This window comes from Heloderma suspectum, chromosome 4 (assembly GCF_057233095.1).
Source record: "Heloderma suspectum isolate Gila_16-S chromosome 4, 16-S_ref, whole genome shotgun sequence".
NCBI lineage: Eukaryota > Metazoa > Chordata > Lepidosauria > Squamata > Helodermatidae > Heloderma > Heloderma suspectum.
In genome coordinates, this window is record NC_139461.1 from 78,494,480 (window position 1) to 78,514,611 (window position 20,132).

Genomic DNA, 20,132 nt, shown 5'->3' on the forward strand with positions numbered 1-20,132 from the left:
CTTTTCAAAAGTTTCGTCCTCATCTTCTCCTTGATTGGGTGGCCAGTAGTAGACTCCGACCACCAGGTTCCTTTTATTCTTTGCTCCATTTATTTTGATCGAGATGCTTTCGATGGGGCTACCAAGCTCATCCTCCTGTATTTCTGTGCAAAGATATGTATTTTTCACATACAGTGCAACCCCACCTCCCTTTCTGTTCCTTCTGTTCTTTTTGAACAAGTTATATCCTTGTTCAAAAAGAACAAGGATATAACTTTATTTAAAGCATCTTTAGCTAAATCTTTAGCTGAGAAGAATCCCAGAGTAGCTTACAAAGATCAGTAGTAAGACAGTCCCTGCTCTCATGCTTACATTCTAAAAGGCAAAATACACAAGAAGAAAAGGATGGGGAGGGAGGAGGAAAAAGCAAGCCCAGGGACTAGTTCTTTTAAGTTACCATTTTGATCACAACCACCTGGAATGGAAACGGTATAGGTAGCCTGATGGAATGGCTGCAGCTTGGTGACATTTGGGGAGAGCCAAAGGCAGCTGGTCTCTCAGCAAAGGTGATGGAATAGCCCTGCTGCTCTTCTCTCCATCTGTTTTGGAGCTTGATGGCACGACTACCACTAGGTGACAGTTGAGTTTCCAATCATGACTCTCCCACAGAATGTGCAGTTTGGCCCTGTCATGTCAACATTATTTACTTCCTCTAGAACAGAGGTTCTCAAACTGTGGTCCACTCAGGTGGTCTGTGGAACCAGGGATGGCCCTACCATTCGGCAGAGTGAGACGGGGATCTCAAGCATCAGATGCTGGAAGGTGGGGAGCAGTTGTGAGGTGCTGAAGGACAGAACTGTGCATGCCTCTGCAATGGCCATCATGTGTGGTGGAGGAAGTAAAATTCATCGGCTTTTCTACATGGCATGGGGGGGAGCACCATCTTGTCTTAATCTCAGGCAGCAAAGTGTCTTGGGCTGGCCCTAACTATACTTCCAAAATGCAGAAGCAGGATCAGTGCTAAACCTGACCTGAGGTTAAAGCTAACCAACATTACTCCCAACTTCACAGAACATTGCGCACCAAAGCAGGTATATCCACCACATTGCAGTTATTAAAATATGAGTTATATATAGGATTTGATTTGTAGAACAAAAGAAATTTATTAAGTGGTCCACCAAGACACCCAGCAATATTTGAGTGTTCCAACGGGCGGGAGGGGGCAGGATTGAGAACCACTGCAATGGAAATATTTATCTATGAATGTTGTGATTAAACAGATAATTTAATACACGAAGAAGTGAATATTGTGACCACAAGAAAAATATTCAGTTGGAAAATAGTGAAGAAATAAAATTAGGCTTTCCTATCAGGAATACCCTTAAGATGTGAAGGGCAAATTTTAGTAATTTCGGTTATTTATTTCAGTGGAGAAAATGCCAGCTGACTCATTTACTGCTGCCCATACTTCTGTTGTGTGCACTTTTTAAAATGGCATGCAGTAGCTGATATTGTTTTTTTTTTATCATTATTGCTAGCTCCCTTTGGAGATTTGCCAACAGAAAAGCAAAGCAGAAATGATGTAAATGAAATAAAATAAATATATGCTGTATATGGCATTAATATAGATCCCATGCTTTAGAATCACCTTGTTTTGAAAGAAAAAATGCCTTCCTGTTTGATTAGTTTCGGTAGAGAAAGGGATTAGCAACAGGGCAAAGGAAAGTTCCTATCTGGGGTTTAGCACAAGCAACAGCAAGATCAAGATCAAAACAGAGTGTCTTTGCCATCATGCTAAAGAATCTGGCAGAGGTTCCTTTCTGGAGGAAATACCAACCCGCTGAAAGAGGGATGTACAGGTAGTAGTGGGCAAACCTTGTCAAACCTCCGTAGTCCGCATTGTTCTTTTCACCTGCTCCAGTCCTTTCAGTTATCATGTTGATTAATTATTGTGTCATGAGTGCAGAGAGGCAGGCTGTCAGCATGCTACACTTTGGCAAATTAATAAATGAGGTCTTAAGGAAATGAATAGGGGAGTGGCACTTGAAAATGGGAACAGGATATGTGTCCTTTAATACTGCTGACTAACAACAGGGCAAAAAGAGAGTGCTGATGCTACAAAGGCATTTAGCGTCTTACCAGTGTCACTGAACTCTCACGCAAAGCTGTGTTTACCGGATTAGCAGAGCCGCTCTGATGATGATGGTATCACAGTAGGTGTATTAGGAGCTTGTCCTATGGCTATGGCTATTTTGCTTTCTTGTACAATTGGCTTCATGTATTAGCTGTATGTGATCACACTATAATGTGTGAATGTGGTATTTATTTATTTATTTATCTAAAATATTACTTGGCCACCTTTCAGGGCAGAAGCCCTCTCAAGACAGCTTACAACAATATGGTATAGCCCTACATGTATTTTTGTGAACTGCCCAAAGAGCTTTGGCTATTGGGCAGTATAGAAATGTAATAAATAAATAATAAATATTTCTAATGGTCCTCATTTGGATATGTAAATACATTGCTGGAATTTAAAATAGATACGGGGCATCCATCTTTCTTTTCTTTTCCTTATGTTAAACCAAGAATGCCCCTTGGGATGCCATGATGTCAACCTGTAACTACACTGCTGCTGTTGACGGCAGCCCCACCACTGCTTGAAGTGGTAGAAAAGCCTTTAAAATAAGAATTTAAAAAAGACAGATGCCAGTCTTTGCTGCCTTGTTTCTTTTATGGGAAATCCCACCTGATTAAAAAAAAAAAAAAATCTCCTGATCACAAAAAACATCAAGGACTGATTTTGCCTAACTTGAAATGCCAAAAATAGCTGGGCAGAATACTTTGGCCCAGCACTAAAGCTACCCTAGTGGCTAGTTATGCACTCGCAGAAAGAGGCAAAGAAAGACCATTAACAAGAGCATTGTTATCACAGCACATACAAGAAAAATAGCATAGTGATTGCCTTCCAAAAATGTTTCCCATTGAGACAGCTACTGATGTTTAAAAAGTGTTTTTTTTAATGTATGAATGAAAACTAAGTATAGAACTATGTCAGATAAGCTGAAATGAGCTTTAAGATTTGCCTGAATAGTCTAAAACCCATCTGAAATATTTTGAGGTAGAAGCTAAACTTTAATTCTGTTATTAAATCAAGCTTTTCCAGGCTTAGCAGGAGCCACTGTGACCTCCAGTCAGTGGCTAGTGTTGTACTTGAGCCTGGGTTCAAATCTAAGCTCTCTCCAGGGGATGAAAGGTTGAGCAAGTCTGTATCTTGACTTTTAATCTATGAAACAAGAATAACCAACATGTACTTCACTGAAGCATTGGGGATGTGAATACAGTGAGGATTATAACTCACTTTGTACCAGAAATTATCATCTTGAACTTGTAAGAATTCTTACACATGTAAAAATCTATGCTTTCCTGTGGACTGCAGAGGAGATTTTTTACTTCAGCTGACTTGCCAAACGGAAGCAGTAAAATAGACAAGAGGAGGCATGGAAAAATAGTAGGATGGATAATTGCTAGTCGCAGCTGCAAATAGGCACTTGTTTAATGGTACACTAGATACATGTAAATGTAGTTATCCCTTTTTTAGGAACCAGATGCTTTACTATATATTATGGAAAGTGGAAGAAGGGGAAAGGGCAGGGAAGGTTAGAAAACAAGCAGGGATGGTATGTGACTCACTGCTTTTGTCCTCAGGTTACTATCATCATGCCTTTTGAAATGCGTTGTTGAACTTCAACACTACAGAATATTCTGAGTGAACAAAGGGTTCATGGCACTGTATTATGACTTCCAACACTAAGCCAAACCACAGAGCTAGTTTCCTATGGGATAGTTATCTTCTATTATGAGCCATTAATTTATAGTCTGCAGGGTGTCTCTTCCAACTTGAAGTTACATTATCAAAGAAATATATATCTTATTGGATATTCTAGTGAAGAAAGGATTCGTTAGCAATGTCAATAATGAGAAAATAATAACCACAATAAATACAGGCAGAGAAGGGTTGCTGTGTGTGCATATGGTCCAGATTTTGCAGTAGGCTCTAATCATACTGAGTTTGTACAAATCATACACATTAACAAATACCTTTGCAGTTAGAACCCATACAAGGAGGAATCTTTTCCCTCCATTTTCTGTGAACTTGAGGTGTGCATTGCAAACGTGTAATTTTCAGGAAAGTAATCTAAACGCACAATCTACTAGGAACATTTCCTGTACAAACCCTGTTGAAATGAATGGCTTGTGCAAGAGAACAGCCATGCTCTTGTGAAGGAGGCATTCCTGTTGAATTTTAACCTTCATTTTTAAGCGTTTGACTCTATTCTAAATAGCTTTGTTATGCTAATGCTAATCTTTCCAGAAACCTTACATATATGCTTCCTTAGGGCTCTTCATACACAAATAACCAACAGGATCACTGTCCAACTTGAGATGCAAAGACAAAGCACCCCATACAGGTACGCAAGTGTTGCCATGGATGCTGGGGGAATAGCTTGTATGGCTGCTATATTCTCTGCTTTTTGCACCGCTGTTTTCTTCTCGGTGTTTATTTTCGCAGTACATAGGAGTCTAACCATGCTTTGCTGACATTACACTGGTATAAAATGACTGCCAGCATGGCAGGACCATAGGATTACACATAGTCAGTTTCTGAAATGCTTCTGATTTCAATGTTTTTGTCATAATAAGCACTTTCTTCAAAAGACAGAATTGGATGTATCATTATAGCCTGCTTTGGTCAGATATTTCTTCATTGGTATTTCTTACGTGTGCTGTACAGTGTAAAGGTAAAAAAAAAAAAGCTGGAAGGAAACCATCTAAGATGTTGACAAATCATTATGCAGAGCAGTTTGCCAGAGTTATGGCTTAAAGAAAGCTTCTGATTGCAAATCCTGTAATCTCTAGGCTGAAATTGTGAGAGGATCAAACCACCTTCATTTTTTTCAAAACAAGCAAAACATCTGTTCTACTTCTGTTATTATTTGGAGAAATTATACTATGCAGAGGCATCTTATGCATATTAAGTCTTCTGAGCAAAGATAATGGGCCTAAACTCATTGACCTTATTCAGGCAAGCTTTTTGATTAAAGTTGATGGAAATGTTGCTGTGTGTGAGTACAACAAACATACAGAAGATTTTTAAAAAGCAACTTGCCTTTATTTGGTCATAGAACTCTTAAAACTGTCACCTCAGGATTTCACTCTTTATAAAGTGCTTTATACGCAGTTTATGTTATTTTGGTCAATTATGTAATGCACACTTCAGCATAAAAGAACTGGTTCAGCAACCCAGCATCATTTTCTATTCTATAAAATTCTGTCTATGTGGTCAGATCCTGCTTACAATCCAAAGATTTCCCCATTCTAATTTGTGTAATGTTTGTCATGTCAGGAGCCTCAGGACTGGACTCTTATGTCAATGGAATTGCTCTCGTTATGCATCACTGTGGCTGAGAGCAGAATCTCACCAGATTATACTATATACAAGGCCACTTTGTATTTCACATGGCTCTATAATAGACAGTGAACTTTACACAGAAAAGCAAGGATTTCATAAAGCATCTAACAATGGTAGCACTCCACAATTCTGAAAAAAAGTATACATCCTTAAACCATGTTGGAAACAAATGGCAAGAATAACACAGAGATGAGAGGAGATGAAACCATTTTGTGGCAATTCATACAGTACATTAGGAGATTTTTCACCATGAGAAGATACATGTGAAACAGTTAATTGACAGGGCACCCTTGCAAGCTGACAACACCATGAATGTCTGAAATGCTGCTTGCTAAGACAGGTTTGTCATTGATTCTGACATCCTTTAGACAGCCAAGGAACACATCCTGAACAGGAAGCCATGGTGTTTCCAAATTAACTGTAAAGAGAAAAGGTAAAGATGGACTAAATACAGAACACGTGAGCAATGTGGGACTGTGGTATGGGACTGTGGAAAGCCAATGTCTCGCTTTGAGATATGTTCTTCAGTATTTCTTTGTCAATAGTGTTCTTTGTCAAGTTGGAATGAAACATAATATTCATATTCCCATTGAAAACAAATAGCTTACTTCTGTGTGATAAATAATACAGCTATCAAAGTAATTTTAAATGTATCAATGATTTGCAATAAATATTAAAATTTTACTCCTATTATATATGGGAGTCACTTCTCTGATCTGGTTTGGATAGCTTTAGAAAGAATAAAAATGCAGGGTTATCTGAGTTTCTTCTGTTTGCTCCCTCTTTATTGACACACACATTCTCTCTCACATGCACAGTATCAGCATTCTGCCTTCTTTAATGCAGCAGTATTTTTCAGGCAGAATCAACTGGTTCATCTCAGTATTGGGACTCAATGACCAGCAGAACAGTAGATAAGGAATAGCATGGTAAACTGTGTGGTAAGGAGGTGACTGGCTATCTCCTTAAATTTACAGCAAATTTAACCATGCATTCACTACTGAATTCTCTTATTAGCTCTGTTCAGGTGTTCTGTACTGAATATGCAAAGGGGTTCTCTAGAATGTGCAGGCTAGCCTTGTTCTTAGGCACTAATACACTTGTTGGACATGCTCCCCTGGCTGACGGATAATCAGCATCAGTCTGAAGGAGGATTATGCATGCTCATATGTGTGTAAGGTGCACTCCATGGGTGGGAACCCTGGGTCCACATTTTGCACCTGCATTTTTGAACACACACACAGCTCTGTGTTGGGCTGACCTAAGGCTGATTCCTGTGTATCCCCAAATCCTGAAATGCATAATTTTCATTTCTCTCCAAGGCTCTTCACAGGCAATTATGGCCAACATTCTTAGGTCTCGAATCTCCTTCCTGTATTGAGTGTGAAGCAGTCTGGATGGTTAGCTGAGTGGTCCTGACAATACAGATCTCAGGGTAGACAAATACTTTGAGGCTATAGGACAATCCTGAAAAAACACACTGTAGGGAAATCTGCAGCAACTGTGCACACCCTTTATCTTAATGTGTTTACATGAGCGAAGACAAAACTAGATGGGATGTTAAATGCAATTAACATGCATTTTTAAAAAATGTAAATTGGAGGTGGGGAGACAGAAGTTCTCCCTACCTCCCCAAGACCACAGGGGTAGGGAGTGAGAATTAACCTTTCCCCAAGCCTGTCATGGTCCCAACAAATACTGCCCTTCCCTAAGCTGCTATTTGCATCAGGAGGGAAACATCAAGTGGTGCCAATGGAAGCTTCCCTCCTGCGGCACTTTTGGGGCCATTTCATCAGGACAATGGTGGGAGGTGAAAGATTAGACTCTCCTTTCCCACCCTCTGTGGTCTTGCTGCTTCTGCCTCCTACCCCAGCTACTATTTCCATTTTTACAAACCTGCTCATTCATTGCATTCACACAATTAATCTCACATCTAGTTTGACCTTCAGGCAGAAGGAAGTCCACGGTTTTTCATAAAGCAGGAGACATTGGTCTGGTTTGCACGACCACTGCAGCTTAAACAAGCCTAATTACCCACTCAGGTGTGGCTTGTTGTGTTGTCCATGGCTTATTTGAGGGGGAAGCAACCTTCAAATAACCCATGGCCTGTTGTTGGGCTATCTGAGGGCTGTTTCCCCCTCCAACAAGCTATGCCACCCAGGTTCGGATATCGCAACAAACTGCACCGGGCGGGTAATTAGGCAAATGGTGCCCAGTATACACTGGCGCACATCGTGACTTACAGGCCACCACGGCTTGTTTAAGCCGCAGTGATCATGAGAACCAGGTCAGGGACTCCACTTTCCCTTGGCTGAGTGCAGTTTTGCCAGACAGAAGGTTGTTGCATTCATTACAAACATTTCCAAAACAAAATGAAGCAGCAGCCATGAAAGACTAACTAATGAGTCCTCCTACCTGGAACTCTCCCAAAATAAAGTGGTTGGGCTTGGCTGGTGGAAAGTGTAGTTGATGGTCCAGTAGTGTAGTTACCCTTTGCATCTACGTCTAGGTGCACAGTGTTCTGCTTCTGAGTTACTATGAACAATCAGATGAAATAATCAATTTGTACTCTTATCCAAGACACTAGCCATTTTCACTGTATCCATGTGCAATATTAGCCTGATGTTTAACTTTTCCTTTGCTAGCCCTTTTCTCCCTGCATTTACCCCTCCCTATGCTGCTTTTATCCCCAGGCTTCTGGACATGTTTACCTTCCAAACACAAATAATGAACCTTTTGTGGGAAAAAGAAGCTGGTGGAAGTATGTCTCAGAGGAAAATGGGCACATAAGGGAAGGGCTAAGCACTCCCTGCTGTCCACCCCTTCTCTGTTTGAAAATACTACCTCCCCAAAGGTGCTTTCTAATGGAGAAGAGGCTGTTAGGCCAATAATACACATAGCTGCAGCATAACATGAAGTTTGGCCCATGTAAGGATGGGGGTTTCTACTTGCATTTTCTTGCAGGAATGTGATTTGCAATGCTAGTTTATTTCTCTGCTATTCCAGTGATAAAAGCACATCAGAAAACTGCTGAGGTTACAGTGTGAGACAAAGAGAGCAAAGATAACTTCACCAATCCATGGTCTAAAAATTATTTAATGAATCTCTTGATTTAGCCAACAAACCACTTGTTTCAAAGAAATCCTGCTGAAGTCCCATTGAAGATTATGGGACTGCCTTGGGATTATTCCAAACAGATTTATGCATTGTAGTCATCATCATATGTTTATAATCAGAATGCATACAAGCAGAACCAGAGATGCACACATGTCTTAAATAGGTACATATTATGTTGTGCATTTAAAATGCATCAGAACTAGACTTTTAAAAAAGCATACAGCATACTTTTGGGGAGCTCTGTAATGTCTGACTTTCTTTTTATCCTGTCTCTAAAGAACTGGTGAATGAGATTGCACAGTACCTGCTATGGAGTGCCATTTTCCATCACACATAGACTGCTGAGGTGTGACTGACAATGAGAACTCTCCAGCACCATTATTTCCAGAGGCAGTGAGCTGTGAAAAACAGAAATCTTTTAAATTACCAGTAACAAAAAGAGTAAAATAAAATAATAATACAGACACAGTATGCAACTATGAAAGATTTGCTGAGTTTTATTAATTTTACCAATGCTTTTAGGGACAGTTGTCTTATTTGTGAACCCCAGGTTGCTATGCTTTAAGAACAGGTACATCACATTCCTATAATTCCAAGAAAAGGTATTTTTCATTTGGTATATTACTACTCTGGTAGGAAAGATATATCCATATTAGTTTCCCAGGTGGCTGTTGCTCAGCTGAAGCTGATTTTATTAGCTGCTGGTAACCTATAATAATGTCACTTGCATTAAAGTAAGCAAAGGAGACCAGTCAGAAACACCACTTGCAATTCAACTGCCCCCAAAGCAGCCCGTGTCTGGGGAGCAGGGTAGATTTTGTCCACTCTCAATACTGCCCCATATTGCAGTCCATGTACATAGAATTCATCATAGAATTCAATAGGAACCTATGAAAATCAAACCAACCCCTACCTGCATATCCCCACCACTTTATCTGCATATCCCATAATTGTACTGTTTGTTCTGGGAACTGGCTTTTATATGTACTGTGTTACTGACAACCCCAGCTATGATATATTTTTGTACAAGTGTAGTTTGGATTTCATATCCATGTTGCCATCACCCTAGCTCCTTGTCTAATATGTCTTTTGTTCTGGAAAAGGATTTATGAGCAAGGGTCTCATGGCAGCTGGAGCAAGGTGATCCTGATGGTGGTATGCTAGGCTACCTGCCTGTATTATAATTAAAGTTTATGGAACCAGAATAGCCCACCTCTGTCTGTCCCTATTTCTCTGTTAAGAACAGTCTGCCAGTCCAATGCTAACGGGCTGGTATAATAATCACATTGTCTTCTTTCTGTAAACATTGAGGATGAAATAAAACTTGTACTGTTGGTGCTTAATCTTTGTCAGTGAGCCAATTTCCCCATTTTTGTCAAGGTACAGGGTAAGATCTACCACGCATGCACCAAGCCTCTGTAAAAGCTCCCTCTATTTCCAGGTTTAGCAGGTACATGTGTATACCTGTGAATTTCCACACATGTGTGAACATGGACATTTGGTAACAACTGATAACATCTCTCCATAGTTCAGAACTAGAATCTCTCTCTCCCGCATTCCTTGTCGTCACCAAATGTTGTCAGTTTAGCTCAGAAAAAAATAAAAATCAAACCTACCACGCCTTCTTCCATGTAAACTGTTAAATAGTTCCCTTGTTTGCTGCCAGAATGGATTAAAATGCCAGTCAAGCTTCTTGGACGAATGTTAAATGTGATCTGATTTTCCAAACTCATCAAAAAATTGTTTTCTGAGATGCAAAAAGAAATGGGAGCAGTTATGTTAAAGAGGATGTCTATGAACTTGGTTTCATGCATTTTTAGATGCTACAGGGGCCTTCTGAGAAGGTGTTCAATAAAAGAGGGAAGCTCTACGAAGTTACTCCTCTGTGCAGGTGGAACTGCCCCCATCCATTAAGACTGAATAAGCCTGTGCATGGTGACTGGTCTCAATGTGGGTCCAAGTGCTTTTGATCAGAATCAATAACTCCTACTACTCACCAATGACAATATGCCCCCCTTCATTGAAGAAAGAGACCCCATTCTCCAAAGTATTATCCAAACAAGGCAGAACACCACTGTTCTGATGGTAGGTATGTACAAGCTTTCCTGCCATATAAAAGTTTCTCAGACAACCCACAAAACTCTTCTTTGGTATATTCTGAAAATATAAATTCAATATAAATTATGATAAACTCAATCATACATACTTTAGCAATGCAGCTCTCCATGCACATTCGTAAATCGCCTGTAGTGTTTAGACAACCACTAAATGCCCCCCTTCCCTCTAGAGCAAAGGTGTACAAGTCGCAGCCCACAGGCTGCATGCAGCCCTTGGCTGCTTTCAGTGTGGCTTGCAGAGCTGTGGGGACCTCACCCAGAGTTTCCCTTGTTAGTGCTGGTGCTAGCTAGGGAAATCCTGGGGTTTCCCTTGCCAGTGCTAGGGCTAGCAAGGGAAGCCCTTCCCTTATCGGCAATCTCTCGTGGGAGATTGGAGATAAGGGAAGGATTTCCCTTGCTAGTGCTAGAGCTAGTGCGGGATCCCCTTCCCTTATCCCTGGTGTCTCAGGAGAGATTGGAGATAAGTGATCTGTTTCCTTGTTAGTGTTTGCCCTAGGGACTTCCCATGCCAGCACTAGGAAGGGAAACCCTTCACTTATCTCTGATCTCTCCTAATGCTAGCATGGGAAAGCCCTATCTGGGGAGGTAGGCGGAAGTGTGTGTGTCTTCTGGGAGGGGAAGAGTGTATGTGTGTGTATTGGGGTGGGGGGAATGAGTGTGTGTGTGTGTGTATGTGAGTGAGTGAGTGAGTGTGTGTGTGTACATACATACCTGTGCGCGCACACAGGTGGCCCCTGGCAGACATCCAATGCAGCCCTTGGGACCTAAAAGACCTAGACCCCTGCTCTAGAGGCAAACAGATTACCCGATATGGCTGAGGTTCAGAAGTAAGAATTTTAATTTTGCACAGGAATAGGGAAGGGATTAAAGGAGAACAGACTAGAGCACAGATATAGAGGAGAGCATTGATGGAACATGGGACCACACAAACCTAGAGAAAAACAGGAGCAGGACCGAAGCCTCTCCGAGGTGCTTAGTTAGCCAGAGCTGGTCCCATCTCTAACAATTTAATGGCCAAAATCATGTGTGAAAACATGCCTGGCAGATCCTGTCATCAAGTGAGAATGTAATGCAAACATTTAACAGGGAAGAAAGGTCAGTGCTGGCTCAGTTAACCATTATGGACACCAAACTGGAACAGAACTGGGATATGTAGAGTAGTGTTTCCTCTGATGAAACAACTGCAATGGTGGCAGTGCTCCATTGTTTAGCTCGAGTTTTGATGCAAGGAAACTGTTGTGCATCCAGTCAGGTGCTCAACTCAAGATCTGAACTGGAATCTACATCTACATTGCCATCTATGCTTCCCAGTGAGCGTCAATCTGGAAAGTGAGATGCCTGTCCTATATTGGTTCTCACTTATTTACATGCAGCTGAAAGAGAAAAGGAAATGTTACCTGCCTTGAGGCTTATGGATAGACTGGGATAAAAGCACAAATAAATAATAATCTAAATCTATGTCAACTAAAACCTCCATTTTTTTACCTGAACTTTTAATGAAGGAACCCCTCCTAGGTAGACTGGGGACTCAATCCTGGCAGAGTAAGTAGATGGTATGTTTCCTTCTCGAGCCTTCAAACCATCCACAACAAGACGCATTTTCTCTCCAGCTCTGCTGAATGCCACCTTTTTAAAAGACAAACATAATCTTGAACAGATATATCACAGAAAGATGACACAGTACAAAGTATCGTCTTGGACTAACACAAACTACTTTTCTTCATGATAAGTGTGCTTTTTCAAGTATTTTACTTAGCATTCTATATTTGGGGGGAAAACATCAATCCCTGGCCCTTGAGATCTTATCAGGCATCATACACAAACTTTCAAAACTGTCATCAAAATGACTTGCATAATGCATAAAGGAAAGCTATGTTTTTCAAGAAGTTGACGTCTGTGGCCACTACCACATTATGCAGTTTTGAATGCCTGTTGAATTGAGAAATATCAGGCCTAAATTTAATGTTGCTTTACCTAGGTGACAATGGTGTCTGACTGGATGTGAAATAAGCTGTAGCCCATAGTCTCAGTTAATCTATTGTGCAATCGTCTGGCAATTCCTTGATCTGGAGAGTATTCTAGTATGTTGATCCCTTTAAAGTTTCCTAGGTAATTCATATTGTCTCGTCTCTTTCTTTATCACTTGTCAGTGGAACATAAAACCATAAGAGGAACCCTTTGGACCAGACTGCTGTTTCCCACAGTGGGCAACCACATGACTCTGGGAAGCCCACAAGCAAAGCATGAAGGCAAGAGTCAGCATTCTATGCTGGCAGTCCAACTGAAGTGGATTTCAGGTGCAGATGGGGCTGCCACCTCTGTTTTCATGGCTAAATGTTTATATGCTTGGGTTCCTTCATCTGCATCTATAAACATAAGTCTCTTCTCCAGAACTGGTGCAGACATACTGTTTGCTTATCTCTTAACTACACATAAGAGAAGAACAATGGTATTATGTACTCTCTCCCCTAGCCCCTCCTATCAAATGTGAATACCCCCTTCTTCTCTTAGCTACAGTTTAAGTGTTATACTGGCATCAATGCCAACAGTAGCTAAAGGCACAATCCTATGCATGTTTAAACAGAAAAAAGTCCTACAGCAATGGCTGGCTGGGGAATGATGGGAGTTGTAGGATTTTTTTTCTGTCTAAACATGCATGGGATCGTGCCCTAAGACTACTTAGGGTTACTTCCAAACTAGGATTTCAAGCTGGTATCCATGCAAAGGAGTCATATAGCTAACGAATCATAATAGTGACTGCATTCTCTGAGTACCAATACTTATGTTGCCAAAATGGCACCATCCATGCACAAGGGGGAGGTAACAACAAGGGGGGGGGGCTCCAAGGTTTGCAGAAAGACAAAATACTTTAGAGAAAAAAAACTAAGAGGGGGAAATAAAACCCAAAATAGCCCAATAAGAACTGAACATGCTTAATGGCCACAGAATGCCAAGGGTCTCTTAGGGGTCAGGGAGGTGGGGAGATTAGGAGATCAATAGTATTCCTGCAAAGGGCATGGCTGGCTGGCTGGCTCCCTGAAGAGGAGCACTCCATATTGCAACATTTTTTGCAGGTCCCACATGTTAATATTATAATGCACGAATGGAGTTTTTGATGGCAGTGATGGAGTCTCTGTACTGATTCGCTGAGCTGCCATGATAACATGGAATATTCACAAATAGTCTATCTGATAAGGGAAATTGTCAGTCTGGTGTGTCACAAATATTATCAGACTGAAGTGAAAAGTTGCTCTATGTACTCTAGTAGGTAATGAACAGCTGAATTCTTTAATGTAAACAGCTCTCATACTCACTGTATGCCACTGTCCATCATTATATTTAGCTTTGCTCTTGATTTTTATCTTCCTACCATCAGCAGCAAGTAAAAATACATAATGTCCTTTTGAAAGGTAAAGAGCTATGTATCTCTTCTCCAGCTTGTTTCCCATGAAGAAGACCAATCCTTTAGGAGACGAGGTACGAACGTCAACAGCAAAATGGGACCTTAAATATACAAAAAGTATCCAAGAAGATGAAACAGAGAGTAGAAGGGTATATTATTATTATTTCTCATTATACAAGTATTCACTGCACACAGTGCTTTTCAATTCTTATCTTTCTAGTACTTTCAATAACTCTGTGATGACTTACCCAAAGACCCCCAGTGAGCTTCAAGGCTAAGCAGAAATTTGAACCTGGATTGCTATATCAAAGCCCCAGACTGATCATCAGATAAATAATGAAATAAATGCCACCTTGTCCTCTTCTTAACATCACTACTACTAGGCATAAAATCTATCCTTGGGAACCCAATCTGAAAACACCTGTACGGTGCCAGGGAACTCAGGCAGCAGAACCAAGGCAACTTACTCCATGTTAGCTTTCAGGCTAAGGCCATTACTGACGTAGTCTCCGTTATGCTGCACCATCCACTGTATGGTGGCTGGGCTGGAACTGCAGTCCAGTCGGGACCATGTGACTTGAGGGACCAATAAGGACCTGACTGGCTATATATAACTCCTACTGGAAGCTCAGTGAGCAACTTATCCAGCAGAATAGCAGCACTGCATTGCCTTGGGCCTGCCTTTGCCCACATCCCTGCCTCTGGCCCTTTGGTCTTCATCTGCTCAACTTGGTACCTGATCACTAACCCTCTGGTTATGTCTCTGTTTCAGGCCCTTGTTTTCTGATCCACTGCCTGACCTCTAGCTTGTTCATGGCCACGTCTTCTGCCTCTGGCCCATTTTACCCTCACCTACCTTGCCAGAATCAGACATCAGCCACATCCTGCCACAAAGGCCCAGGCCTGACAATACCCCATGAAGCTCTAGATTCTTTGAAGGAAAAAAAAAGTGTAGAACAAAACAAAAATTAATCTTATTACCTGTCTCTGGATGATGTTTGGGAAGTTACAAACAACAAATGAGTGTCAGGGGTGTTGCCAAAATGGTACGCTCCAGTGACAACATTGAACTTAACGTGTAAAGGACACCCCTGGTTGTTTTGCTGCACCCTTGATCCTGTCAAATAGGCAATGCTTTTTTTCCTCTGGAAGTACAAGAGAAAACTAAAATGTTTAGTACCAACACCTCTAAGAACAACTCAGGAGAAAATACGACTTTCTTATTTGGGGAGTGGGGGTAAGAGTAAAGGGTTATGCATTACATTGAAATGACTCAGTATGCACTTCTCACTTATCCGGTCTGAAAATTCACATCTTGTTTTTCTCTCTCCTAGTTTCTGTCATAGATCTGAGGGTATTTTTAGACCTATGCTTCAAAAACCACTGAATCAGAATCGAAGGTTTTCAAACCTATATACTAGTCTCCTCTCAGCTTTCAGTGTGCTATTTGTGATTATATGATTCAGCCTCTCTGCACCTCACTTTAAAATAAACAATAGGGGTTACTTCCTGTGTAGATAATTATCACTGTATAATAGAGGTGATGTGAAGCTTAAGCGGTTAAGGCTGAAATCCTGTACACAATTACCTAGGAGTAAGTCTCATTGAACTGAACAGACATATAGATTGCACTGTAAGACAACCATCTATCCACTTATTAAAATTAGTGGGACATCTAACTAAACATGCATAAAACTGGGCTAGAAGCCTCACTTCCAAAACTAAACGCTACGAAAATGCTGGGACTGATTTCAGTCAATATGTTTAGGATTAGGAGCGAAGCCTGAAATAACTAATCAATAAAAGCAGAATTCTAGCTTGTGATCAGGCTGCTAACTTTATTACTATTACTGAATCTTAATTTTCATCCTAAAAGAAGAGAACATAGGGAGCAATTCCCTCAGTGCACTGAACGCTTTGCACTGAAAATGAAGAGTGCATCCAATGCTACAAGTGGGATGGGATAGCAATGCCATCCCACATCTTTTCAGGTAGACCTAAAGCCATCCTGGGATGCTACAAAGAGCAGGGTTACACCACTACAATTAAATTCACTTGATCCAGGCCAAAGCTGTTTGTGGAGCTGGAAAAGGAAAGCAGGGATTGCAGAGGCAGGCGGGCACTTGGGTAAACAACTTCCTTTTCCTCCAAGGCCTAAGCCCAGCAGAACCTCTAATTACCTTGGGGCTTTTGTTGTTGGAAGAACAAGCTGTCTTGGCAAGTGCCTGACTTTCCCTGTTTCTCTGTACAGTATAGACAGGGGGGTTGTTTCCACGACAATGGAAAGAGAAGCGAATGGAGGAATACCAGATTTTTGAAAAGGAATCAGCTTTGCTGTTCTTTGGTCCATGCAAGGCACAATGAGCGAGTGCTCCACACCAGTAAAAATCGCTTCTCAGAACATACTTCCGGGTGGTGGTTGGGGTTGGAGTGAATGTCATCTCACTGGCAGGGGCTGGTCAACCAATAAGAGAGGCTCCCCCCCTGCTCCCCCCCTTTCTTCTTTCCCCTGAAGCTCCAGATGCACCTGCATTTCAAGACCAAGCCTCATTGAGCACAATGGGAGTTACTTCCAAGTAGACACACATACGCTTGTGCTGGGAAAGACTGGGGGGGGGGGAGCCACAGGGATAGGAAACCAGCCCCCTTTCTAACCTGATGCTGCGCAGGATCTCTATAACAAAGGTGTGAAGTAGTTACTCCCTGATGCAATAAACCAAACAACAGAGAATTGGAGCCTCGAGATTGCACTTTACAGCATTTAGGGAATTTGTCCTTTACTGTGTCATTTCAATTGAGGGGGATCTCTGTAGATTCTGATGTTCATTCAGGCGACAAGCCTCATTGAGCACAATGGGAGTTACTTCCAAGTAGACACTAATTGGTCTGTGCAGGGACGGGAAACACACAGGAAGCACCCCTTAACCGGGATCACTGTGAAGGGCACCTGGGCAGGGCTAGCACACCCGAGGTCAATGAGGGGTTTGGGGTACACAACAACTATACCAGGGAGAACCCAACTTAAGGAAAAGAATTGGACTTCAAGCAGCCTCAGGAAATATGGTTTTTCCCTGATAAGCTCCGGGGGGCTGCTGGGTGGCCACGATGTCATATATCCCTAACAACCTCCAAACACAGCCAGCTCAGAGTAAATTGCTCATGGAGACACCCCCAGGTACAAGTGGGATCTGAAAGGAACAAAAATCACCCTAACTTGATGATGCCTGTCACCAAGATGAAGCACTGAAAGGTAAAAAAGAAACTGAATCTAGTAATAGTGCAAGTGTGGAAAGGACAAGGTTGAATGGTGCATGTTCCTGCATAAGTGCACAGATTGCCCACCCTACAAAGACAAGGAGTATTTCTCAGATGACTCGACAAAGATCACCGGTATGAAAAACTTCACACATATAGGTGGTTGCCAGTTAGTAGGAAAGGACTAGCTTTTTGCCTAATATTAGGCCACATACATTAATGGTGCCGACTTCATTTATAACAATTCTGTTCTTTTCATGGTGATGATTGATATCTGAATGTAATTCAAGCTTGTTAGCAAATTGTTTACATGGCTATGAAGATTGTGAATGAACCACAGACTAAACCGTCTATTGCCTCCTCACATGCACACACACACACAGAGGACATATACAGTATACATATCCCTTCACTGCTGAGCGAAGGGATAAGTATCACATATCTGTCACGACATATCTGGAACAAATTTCAGGACAGAGTTTGTGACTTGAGTGTTGGTCCTTGTGGTAATGTGTGTGTGTGTGTGTGTGTGTGTGGTGGTAGGTGGCAGGGGGAGAGAACCTGATGTCTGGGCACTCTTATTTATAGGCTTAAAAACAAGAGAGAGAGGCTTCTAAGGGTTCAGGAATGAGACACCTTCATTCAGCATAGCTCCCATATTTCCGACACTTGTCTCTAGTTTCTATCTTGTTCCAACTGACTCCAAGCCAGGTTTACCAGAATTCCCACTGAATCAGAGCCTCCACTGATTATATTATTGCTTCTGCTATCACCACTGTCTCCATCCAATCTCAGGGCTGCAACACACAGAAGTGTTACTATTAAAACTGCCTTTTTTTGTGAGTCATCATAACCCAGCTCAAAACCATCACTATGGAGTTTCCATGTGCCTTTCCATGAGCACCAGGAAAGTACAGCAGAGACATGGGAATTTGTAACATAAAGGCCAAGCTCCCCAGAATAATTTCTAAACATGACTCACCAAGCAAGGATCACTTGCCACAGGGAGCCCATTTGTTGAAGACATCCTCATGGTGACCACAGTATGGGCTATAGCCCTGTCCCTGAGTATTGTATTTATTTTATTATTCTTTATTTATAGTATTTTTATCCCACTCCTCAGCCAAAGAGGCTCTGAGAGTGGCTTATAAATAATCAAGAAAAGAAGAGACAGTCCCTGCCCACTGACTTACAATCTAAAAGAACATGAAACATAAGGAAAAAGGAACAGGGAGGGAAAGTGGGGGGGGGGGGATATGTCTTTCAGTAGGGCTGATGGAATGGCCCTGGTTTTCCCTAATCTCCCTCAGCTCAGCCTGCTGGAAAGGCTGCTGGTGATGACAGCTGAGGGAGGGGGAGAAGAGAGGAATTAAGTGTAATTCTCTATTGTGTTTGTTCTTGGTTTATTTCAAGTGAAGCTTCTTGAACTGCTCAGAAGCTACCTGTGAGTCACATATTAACTAGAGATGGGCAAGCACCCACATTAGATTGGCTCATAAGCCAAGGAATTTATTTCCAAATCACTGAACAAATACAATTTGCTAATATTTTCCTCTGGGGAGCAGTTTGAAACAGTCCCAACAAACCAACAGAAAAACATCCGCTTTGCTAGGGGCTGCTTTGAAGAGCTGCCCCCCCCAAAAAAAACTGGGAGTGGGAGACAGAAGCCCATGACTGTGGGGGACTCTTGAACTTCCCCACCCCCCGCAGCTCCACTTTTCCCAAGGTTAGCTCTTCAAAGGAGGGATAAGCCCAGAAAGTCTTTTCCAGGTTGGACTGATCTGAGCCCAGGGAGGATTCAGGGGTTTCTAACGCTTGCTGCTCTTTTGAGGGGTGAGCATTGGTGAGCCCCTGAAGCTTGTTGCTGGGCCTGAGCCCAACAAAGTTTACCAGTACCTTTGAACTATGAGCGGTAGTTTGGTTGCACCGGGACTAGTGCTCCACAATATTCGATGAGCCTCAAGCTCTCCTTCATCCACCCATATCAATTTTTGTGAACCGCCCAGAGAGCTTCGGCTATTGGGCGGTATAGAAATGAAATGAATAAATAAATAAATAAATAAATAACAAGCGATCTCAAGACCACATAATTTTGCATCCGGAATAAAAGAAGCACATCATGATTGATACTATTGCGTAATGAATTTAAAACGTTGTCACAATGTTAGTATTATTAAAATGAATGGTTGTTTATCTGGATTGCTGTATTACGTTCTGAAATGAATTGACGCTAGACTGTTATTGTAATGATGCTTTGATATGTATTGCTGTTCTTATGTTACGAGCCACGTTGGGCACATCTATGAGGAAAGGCAGCGTACAAAATTTACTCAATTAGTTAATGTAAACATATTTTCTAATTCAGGGGTGAGCAACTTCTAGGTTTCTGGGGCCAATTTCCCCGGGGGGGGGGGTGCACCCCTGTTGCCGCTGTGTTGCTGAACTTTGACAGCGCAGTGGCAAAAACACTGGCACTTTGCAGCTGAATTTTGGCAGTGCAGCAATGGCAAAAAGGGCTAATTTAGCTTTAAAACAAGGCCCGCAGGAGGCACATGCCTTGCTTTAAAGCTAAACTGGGTTTTTTTTTGGCAGCTATGCTGCCAAAATTCAGCAGCAAACCATTGATGCCTTTGCTGCCACTGCAGCAAATTCAGTGGCACTGAAACAGTGGAGGATGCACAAAAGGCGGGGGGGGGGCACTGCCTGCATGCTCTCCCCCCTCCCAAGTAGATAACACAACAGATACTAAGTATTTTGGTTGCATCGATTTGAGATTATTATTTTTTCTTTA

At 41.8% G+C, this 20,132-nt stretch overlaps 1 protein-coding gene across 1 annotated transcript in view; it reads right to left on the reverse strand.

The window, feature by feature from the left end:
• Positions 1 to 3,515: 3,515 nt before the first annotated feature.
• Positions 3,516 to 20,132, reverse strand: part of LOC146347041 (laminin subunit alpha-3-like) — a 133,389-nt gene continuing 116,772 nt past the window's right edge. The window contains exons 52-59 of the mRNA XM_084851463.1: positions 15,068 to 15,231; positions 13,998 to 14,187; positions 12,169 to 12,309; positions 10,564 to 10,723; positions 10,183 to 10,313; positions 8,871 to 8,964; positions 7,865 to 7,984; positions 3,516 to 5,867 (exon numbers count right to left, since the gene is read on the reverse strand). Of these exons, the coding sequence (XP_084707589.1) occupies positions 5,722 to 5,867; positions 7,865 to 7,984; positions 8,871 to 8,964; positions 10,183 to 10,313; positions 10,564 to 10,723; positions 12,169 to 12,309; positions 13,998 to 14,187; positions 15,068 to 15,231 (1,146 nt within the window). The 3' untranslated portion in view covers positions 3,516 to 5,721. The remainder of the gene's footprint in view (positions 5,868 to 7,864; positions 7,985 to 8,870; positions 8,965 to 10,182; positions 10,314 to 10,563; positions 10,724 to 12,168; positions 12,310 to 13,997; positions 14,188 to 15,067; positions 15,232 to 20,132) is intronic.